Source organism: Barbus barbus (genome assembly GCF_936440315.1).
Source record: "Barbus barbus genome assembly, chromosome: 5".
In the NCBI taxonomy this organism is placed as follows: domain Eukaryota; kingdom Metazoa; phylum Chordata; class Actinopteri; order Cypriniformes; family Cyprinidae; genus Barbus; species Barbus barbus.
Window position 1 is genome coordinate 21,709,540 of NC_136733.1, and position 9,496 is coordinate 21,719,035.

At 36.7% G+C, this 9,496-nt stretch overlaps 1 protein-coding gene across 1 annotated transcript in view; it reads right to left on the bottom strand.

The window, feature by feature from the left end:
* The window catches only part of LOC306869414 (adhesion G-protein coupled receptor V1-like), a gene marked incomplete at its 5' end in the record, with an annotated part of 125,195 nt that extends 117,778 nt beyond the window's left edge, over positions 1-7,417 (bottom strand). Inside the window, 5 exons of the mRNA XM_079416182.1 lie at positions 104-217; positions 1,443-1,547; positions 3,621-3,716; positions 6,040-6,189; positions 7,232-7,417. Of these exons, the coding sequence (XP_079272308.1) occupies positions 104-217; positions 1,443-1,547; positions 3,621-3,716; positions 6,040-6,189; positions 7,232-7,417 (651 nt within the window). The remainder of the gene's footprint in view (positions 1-103; positions 218-1,442; positions 1,548-3,620; positions 3,717-6,039; positions 6,190-7,231) is intronic.
* Positions 7,418-9,496: the final 2,079 nt, after the last annotated feature.

The following is a 9,496-nucleotide window of genomic DNA, read 5'->3' on the forward strand; positions in this document are numbered from 1 at the left end:
GTCTCAGCCTGCCACATTATGGGGAAAAACAGTTTTCACATTAAATTTAAGCTGTCATTATTCAAGTGCTGTCTTTGATGTCTATTCAACAAAGAAACAGTACCTTGTCATCTTGTATCATGATGCTGAAAACTACAACAGCACGACCAGGAGGAATAGTGATGTTCCCCATGTCTGGACTGAGATCCTCACTTGCAGGGTTTGGACCTCCAAAAATCTGTGAATTAATAAATAAATAAATAAATAATTAATTAAAGACAGACAGATAGATAGTAGGGGTGTAAATAGGCACCTTTATTTTGGCACTGTCCACATTTTCACATAATGTCCTTCTATGCATTACTGCCAACGCGTACATTCTCGTTCAAACTCACGTATCAGGACTCGATATAAGGACTGCCTGAAGGCACAAGGCGAGCAAAAAAGACGCTCGGGATTGTTGCCGGAACAGTCAAGCGCTGTGTGAGAAGTTTTCTGCGCACACATCAGAAGCGCACACACACAGACAGCCGCTTCTATACCGCACAAGTACTAAATTGAGCTCTCTTCCTCTTTTTTGTGCATGGATGAATAAATACAGACAAAAATACAATCAAAATGTGTGTTTTGGCGAATAGCCTAGTAAACACAGTCTGTTAGGCATATGTCTTAACGTAAACAGTTGAGAAAGAAAACGCATGTGTATCAGTATGTTAAATCCGTGCTTTCGTTCTTAAAGTGAAAGCAAACAAATAATAAATCTAATGCTGTCAAAGAAAAATACAAATTCTCACTGCTCCTGACTAAATAACCTTTGTAACATCAAAAATGATTAATCTACATTTAATTTATACAGTGAAGACTATGCAGTTATTTTACATTTGATTGCGTACCTGAAAATGTCTTTTAGCCTGAGCTGAAAAACCTAAAAAGCACTGTTTATTGAACTTGTGTCTTTGCTCTTATTGTATTTATTTTCTGCTATTGCTTGTAATTTGGTTATCTGTAGAAAATATTTTTAGCACTGAGCCCATAGTAGCAGCAAGAATTATTTTTCCAGTTGTTTATTTTCTTTATTCTAAAAAAAAAAAAAAAAAAAAAAAAGTGTGTAGGCCTATTTTTTTTTGTGAATGTCTCAATTGAGACAAAAATTTCAGATAAATGTTCATGTTATATATTTTGGTTGCATTTGTGAGTTAATAAAAATGTAGGCTAAGTGGTTGTTTAAAATAGGTATATAATGTCATAATATTGAAATATCGATCAATATACTCCTGTATTGAATCGAATCGTAATCGTATCGTAGAATTTTTGAGGTATTGGCAAATATCGTATCACTGGGTATGAGAATCAATATCGTATGGTATCGTGACAAACCTTCAGATTTACACCCCTAATAGACAGATAGATATTTTGCAATATAATCTTTTAAGCAGAGTTATAAACTGTCTGACAATACTCACCTCAAAGTTGACAGTTACAGTACCATAGGTTCCTTTCTCCCGAAGGAGAGTGAGAGGCACATACTGACTTCTACCTCTTGGCTCCTCCACAGTAATTAAGGAGGTCTAAACAGAGAGAGAAAACCAACATTCACTGATTTACATATGTACTGACAGAGTTATATATTAGGGATATTAGAAACTAGATGAGACGTCATGTAGCAGGAGTGTCCAATCCTGCTGCTGGAGTGACAAGGTCCTGTAGAGTTTAGCTATAACCCTAAATAAACACATCTGAACAAACTAATCTCAAACTTCAGAATTATTAGAAACAGACTATGTCTGTTCTGGCACCCTCTCTAAGCAGGTACTTCTTTGCAATAGTACTTACTTTGCGAGCGTCAAAGATTATTCTATATAGTATGAATGTGTGTAGCATGAATGTAATCTGGACATCCTACATTTCCTTGTGACTGACAGCTTCAGCTGTATTGTTTCACTAACGTTAAAGGGGTTCTATGATGCGATTTCAAGTTTTCCTATCTCTTTGGAGTGTTACAAGCTGATTGTGCATAGAGAAGATCCCTGAAGTTGCAAAGACTAAAGTCTCAAAACCAAAGAGATATTCTTTATCAAAATTAAGACTCTTCCACGACCCCCTAAACGGCTCGTTTAAACTAAGGACATTATTAACTGTCTTTACTTTTCTTTTGAAAGCTGAAGCTCGCGATTATGGAAAGGGGCGTTAAATTTCCGACAACAGCTTGTGGTGTTCAGCCAGTCACAATGCACAGTGCCAGTTGGCCAATCAGAGCAGACTGCGCTTGTCGAAAGGAGGGACTTTGTAGAAAACGAAGAGTTTGAGAGAGGCGGGGCATACACTGTAAAAAAAAAAAAAGTTGAGCCAACTTAAAATTTTAAGGCAACCAGCTTCAGTAGATTTGAGTTCTCAACTTGTTGTTTTAAGTTTATACAACAAAAAGTTGAGAACCTCCTACAAAAATAAGTTGAGAGAACTCAATATCTGCTGAAGCTGGTTGCTTTAAAATGTTAAGTTGGCTCAACTTTTTTTTTTTTACAGTGTACAATAATGTACAGTATTTGAAAAATAATGTATTTTTTGAACATTAAAGCATGTCAACATATTCTGTTACAACACATACACAAAATAATGATCTTTAAAAAAGCATCATATGACCCCTTTAAGAACTCCTCTTCCGTGGCCTCATGGGATAGTACAGTGTGAATGCACACTTATAAGTATTATGTCATCCTTTTTGCCTACTGTTTCACAAATACTATAAATTCGGACATACTGGTCATTTCACAAACTGTCTTCAGCCTACTGTATAGTAGGGAAATATGCATATTAAGATGCAGCCCCAGTCAGTTAGGTTAGAGCTAAACTATGAAGCAAAGTGGCCATCCAGGAGCAGGAATGGACACCAGTGCCCTATAATATATACAAAGTTCTTAAGTTAGAAATTTAACAATGCATAAATATTCAGACAGTTTATAAAACATTAATAGGAAACAACTATTACAATGAATGTAAATGCAATGCGATGTTGCGGAATTCTGAACTTTCACCATTTTGATAACATAAAAACACCTTATTTACCAAAACTCTCCTTTCCAAAACATGACAGCCAATTTGATCTCAGAAAATCTGAATATGTAAATAGCAGAAAGGGCTTTTCTGATTGGTTCCTCTGATTGGCTAATAAAAATATATATATTTTTATTTTTTATAAATAAAATTTATTTATTTGTTTATTTATTTACTTATTTATTTGTGGCTTTGCAAACAAATAATAATATTATTAGACTTTTTTTTTTTTTTTAAATGGTAAAAAAACTGAGCAGTTGGTTTCCATAACAACATTGAAATATACATTATTAACCAGCTAATTCATTCAGTAACTTGCTTGCCTTTTTTTCTTCAAATTCTTAGCATCTCAGTAGTTTCCCTGGACTCCCATCTCAGCAACATTTCCTCTCAGGCATCTGACCCACAACAGTCCCCTCACTCTTACTTTCCCATTCACTGACCCCCCCTTCCCACTCGCTCAAGTTTAATTACCCCCCCGCCACACACACACACAAAACAAGTGAAAACAGTTCAGGCTTACAGTCACCCCTCCGCAGCACGCTCTGAACAGCTTGTTCATTGAAGAAATAATGGAGAAAGAAACTTACTGAGTTGAAGGAAATTATTCCGAAGGCATTGTCATTAGACAAGATGGTGATGGTGGCAATATTTGGAGTTCCCACCGTCACACCATTTGATGAGCTCTGAAAAAGTAAAGCATTTCTTGGTTAGAGTTATCAATATATTATAGCTTGTCTATTGCTATGAAAATCCGAATTCTATAACCATTCATGCAGAAATCCATTTCACATTCTTTTTTCTGCCACCATAAATGCACTAATTTGAATTTCAGATTAAACATATTGTAGTTTTTAAAGAGTGTATAAGTGTCTGTGATACAGAGCACAAAAAGAGATAAACAGAGCATGACCACATAAGAACGTAAACCCGTAGACAGCACAGTAATAAGAAGCCCTCAAATAAGAAACTGCTATGAGAAACACTTCCTTAGACAACACAGAAAGGCGATGAGTGTCATACCTCCTCCATCTCAGTTTAATTTTATTGAGATGACAAAGTAACCCATTGTAGGTTGATTTCTCCTCAAATTGCTAAACAGTGGGTCTCATTTACTAATCATGCGTGTACACAGATTTGTGCAGGAAATGTACATGAATGTTTTCATGAACAAATCATAATATATCAATAATTTCATACTAAATTTGATTCTAAATTTACAAACCACATTGAAACCACAAATACTTAATCACAAACTCTCGATCACCTTATAAAACCACCGATCACAGATAACATTTTGGTCACACTTTATTTTAAGGTCCACTTCTCGCTACTGACAAACCATTAACTACGATTTTTGCCTCAAACTCCTAATTTTCTGCTTATTAATAGTTAAAGTAGTTGTTAAGTTTAAGTATTGGATAGGATTGTGGCTGTAGAATATGGACATGCTGAAGATATGCTTGATAAGAACTAATAAACAGCCAATATGTTATAAATAGGCATGCTAATAAGCAACTAGTTAATCAAGAGAATTGGTCCCTATACTAAAGTGTTACCAAAATCTCATACACGGATATTTCATGAAGATGTGTTTTATGCAAATTACTAGCCTTGGGCACACAGTCTCTCATTTAGAATTATTTAAATTCATTAACATTAGAACAAGGTTAAGAACGAATTCATGTGTGCACACAAGTTGTGAATTAGGTGGATAATGTTTTTTTTTTTTTTTTTGTGAGAAGTTCTCCTGTGAGTATACATACAAATAATGCATGCAGTTATTAATTAATAAGACCCAATGACTGTTTGGTTAAGCAGTCTAATATGTCAACTTCTGGCTGTGTGAAACCTTTTAGAAATGTGTGATTTTTTGCAATTCTGTTTGGTGTTGTATGTAGTGCATAAATTAAGCTCCTAGGAGATTCTTCTTCTTTGCGTGTTAGAGGAAGTTCATTTCCAGGTCTGTGCTTTTCTTATAGTGATTAGCTTTGCATAATTGCTCTATAATCTTACGGCAGTGCCAGTTGTGGCTGTCACAGTTGGTTATTTCGCTTGAAGGTGGCTTCTAATATTGGGCTGCTAGTGCAGGGACATTACCTAACCCTTATACAGAGTTAGTGGAAGCCATCAAAGAAAATGCAAGGGCTTATGGGCCATTGAGCTGTGGCAAATGCAGGTCTATGCAGAAACCAAACTATAATGCATTTTACTGCAGATTTCATTGACAAACAAGACATATTTCGACGCAGGATTTTCAGAAAGACTGAAACTAAAAGACAACGCTGTGTGATTGTATTGGTAACTGTAACAGTAACTGTCTTTATTATGTAGTCACAATTGCTTTGTCTGTTATTACAGATTGATTATGTTCTGAGTATGTATGCATTTTTTTTGGGGGGGGGGGCATTTTTCTTAATAGGACAGTGGAGATCTGATAGGAAGGGAGCGGAAGAAAAAGAGGAGGATGGGATCGGGAAAGGGCCACAAGGCGGGATTCCAACTCGGGACACCCGAATCACAACTGCGCCATATGTCGCTGCCCACAAGGTTATCAGTGCTGATGTATTTATGCGTTTTTAACCTAATAGACAGCAGCGTTCATCTGTGAGGGATGTAGGTTGTCAAACATACACAACTGTTAGCCAATCATAGCAGTGGGCGTTTACTTCCGAATCTACAAACCGCCACACCTATTCAAATGGAGTGTTCCGATGAGGGGGTCAAAAGCAGGACAGAAAATTGCCTATAACTTCTAAATTATTATGTTTTTCAATATAAAAATCTTGCTAACATGAAAAGTGGACCTCAGAGAACAGTAAAAAATAAAACCAGGCAGTTCATGACCTCTTTAAGTGAAATAAAGCCTACATTTAAACTTAAGTTAGAAATGTTGCTTTCGCAACTAACTGAAATAAAATGTTTTACTGGATTTGAATCTAACCCTTTCAATTATATGCACAGATCTTTAACCCCTGGGCTATACCAGTTTCCTGGTTTAAGCATTACCTGCAGGCGGAGGTTGAACACAAAGGTCTCATCGGCCTCAGGTATGTCATCATCCCTCACAGCGATGAAGATGGTTTTACTGCTTTCAGAGGACAGGAGAAAAGCAGCTGCAGTTGTGGCCTCAAAGTCACCAGTGTCTTCTCCCTGAAGCTGGATAAACACAGGATATCAATTTGAAAAAAAGAAGAGCATGAAAACGGTCATCTATTGCTTTATTTTTGGGTTTTGGGAACATTTATTTTAAACCATAGATGTGTTTTATATAAAACAGTTCTGTATAAAACATCTCAAAGTGTGAGACGGGAAATCCCTGACCTTTCTTAAACTCAACCAGCACCATCTGGTTGACAACTGCCACCTCTAGCGCATGCTTTGATGCCACCCACTGTAAGGCGCTACAAAACAGGCTCTTAGATCCTTCTTTCAGCTGTGAATTCATGCATGGCATTCAATGAACCGGCAATACTTGCCCACTTACCATGCGTGCTAAACAGGCACGGCCTGTTTTGACAGTAGGCATATTTGCGTTTCTATGCTAATTATTGCCATATGTGCTGTGCTATGATTTACCAGACAGATGTTTGGGTGTTGAGACCCAAGCAGCTGTTAAGGCATTAACACATCAGGCAGTACAGAAGCACTGTTAGCTCTAAGCACTCTGTGGGACCTCAACACATCAAATGTACTGTATTTTCACTCTGCTTCCTATGACAATTTCTTTTTCATAATGCTCTTGTAGGTGGGTTAGTTGCAGCTAAAAGTGCAAAAAGGAGCACTGGTGACATTGACAGATTTAACCCAGTGCAATGCAGACAAAATTATTTTTTTTTTTTATTATTGTTTTTTTCACAGAAATGTCAGCCAATGTTTTACACACATTATTTTTTCTCTAAACAATTTTAATTTCTTAAATATTTTTACTTAATTTTATTTATTTATTTTATTTTTTATTTCATCTCAATTTTATTGTCCCTTGCATTTCACCCGTGTGAGCATTCATTCATTTATTCATTCATTACAAGGCACACACACACACACACACACACTATATGGATTTACTGGTAGTTATTTTCAAAATTTTATATAAATAATTTAATAAAAACAGTTTTGCTACATGTACAGTATAATAAATAAAACAAAACTGGTGGGGACAAGGATTAATGATTCATGAAGAGTTTTTTCCTAATCTTACCAGAACCAGAGCAGTGACATTAACTGGATCTCCAACTCGTTCCACCACAAGTCGCACTATGGCCCTGCTGCTCTCATTTACAACAAACTGAGTCTGGCCCTGGAACCTCAGCACTGCTGACTCACACCTGACACTTGGGGTGAGCAGCATCAGAGCCAGGCCAGCTAGAGCAAGAACAGCTGGCATTCCTGAAGAGAGAAAGAATATATACAGTTTAATGACTATTCGTTTGGATGAGAACACTTCACTCTGCATAAATATAAATTAGGCCAATGAGATTTACAATTACATGCCTCTGAGACAGTCCCTCTTTCATTAAGATCTGACAGTGTGGTGCATTAATGAATGGTAAAAGTGAAAAATTACATGCATATTCTTGTTTAAGGTACCTGCACAAAGATTTAGCTCATTCAAGGCAAGCATATACTGCAATCAGGACTAATCATAATTACATCATTGTACAAATTTGTGACATTATATATTATTATAGCAGCATTTGCTAACATGGTCTTGCATAACCAGAATTTTGGTATAGACAACCCTGATGTGTTTTTTGGGGGGGTTTTTAGCTGTTATTAGCTGCGTTTCCATCCATCCACTTATTTTTATGCACATTTTGGAATATTGCATTAAAAAACGTTGGATGGAAACACCAAGATGCGCATACATTCTAAAAATGCACATAAAAAAAAAAACTTTAGAGTAGGATAAACTTTGTATCCGTAAAAATGCGCATAAACTACGATAAAACACATTTACCAAATAAATTCTACCATGCGCATCAAAAACATCATGTGACTTTGCGCGATGGGATGGGATAACCTGACTATATATATATAACTGTATAACTGTCTTACATGACTGCGCTCCCAAACAGCAGGCATCCACCTCCGAAAGCAATGACTGCATTTAATGCGTTTAGTCTGCTCGCTCTGAGGTGCAAGTAATTAATATATATGAAAAATATTATATTCAGTGGCTTCTCCTACTTTTCTTTGTGATATTTAGTGCCAGTTTTCAGGAAGTGATGATTTTGTTCTCTTTGACTCGTTGGATTTTAATGGTGAAGTATCCTTTTAAGACTTTGCAAATCAATATAATATCACTGGTTGACACCCTTTTCCTGTAAGGTTCCTGACCTTGAAGGTCAGACTAAAGCTATTGTCACTTATGAAGGCAATTAATTTATTGTGGTCAACTCTTTTGAAGAGAAAGAGGCTATTAAGTTTTATAACCTCAGACAATGTCTCCTTTTTTAAGACAGTTGTCATGGCTAACAAAACAGAAAACATGAATGTGTTCAAAATGACGTCTGGACATCTATTTAATAATTGCATACACACTTTTTTATATTTGCACTAAATTACATGGTAAATACACCAGCTCTAAATGATGTCATCTTGTTTTCCTTTTTTTTTTCTCTTTTCTTAGAAGAGCCGATTACCAAGGAAAGTTGGACATTGGTTAAATTCAGCTTTTCATATGTTCCATTTCTGCTACATCATGCGGTTATTCTTTAGCCACAAGGTTGCTGGGAGCAGACAGCTTTCATCAATTAAGGTGCCATTTCAGATTACCGAGGGGTTCATTTCTATTGAGTTAGTGAGAATTTAAAAAAAACTAAAAAAAAACTCTGAGAGGCAGATATGCAACCATAGGCATTTTGGTACAATTTCGTCCCACCGTGGTGTATGTGTGCATGTGTGCGCATTTAAATCATTGGCAGGTGTCTGCGAGTGTGTGTGTGTGTGTGTGTGTGTCTGTTGTGTCTTGACAACAAGAGGCGGGCGGGCAGGCAGGCAGGCAGGAGCATGGAGAGGGGGCCATGAATGCTATCAAAACTGGATTAGCGGCTGCCGGCGGGCTGAGGCCTGGGGTGAGGGTACAAAGCCAGGACAGTAGAGGGGAAAGCCTTGTATTTAGCCCTGCTTTTCCCCCAGAGCTGGGAACTTCCTGACTTGTTTAGACTGAATATACAACAGGCACACAACGTCACCCGCACCAGCACCTCTCTCATTTATTTTTATTAGTTTTCATGATTGGATGAAAATATGCTACATAATACCTAATCTCTGCTTACAGTAAACTTTTGTGATTATGTTTAGCATACTACAAATTAGGGCTGGGCAATATGAGCAAAAATTCATATCTCAGTATTTTTTGGCTGATTTGCGGTATACGGTATATATCTTGGTATTTTCTACGCTTTTGTATTTGGATTAAACAAATAAACTGAATGTAACCATGTAGGCATATATTATGTGC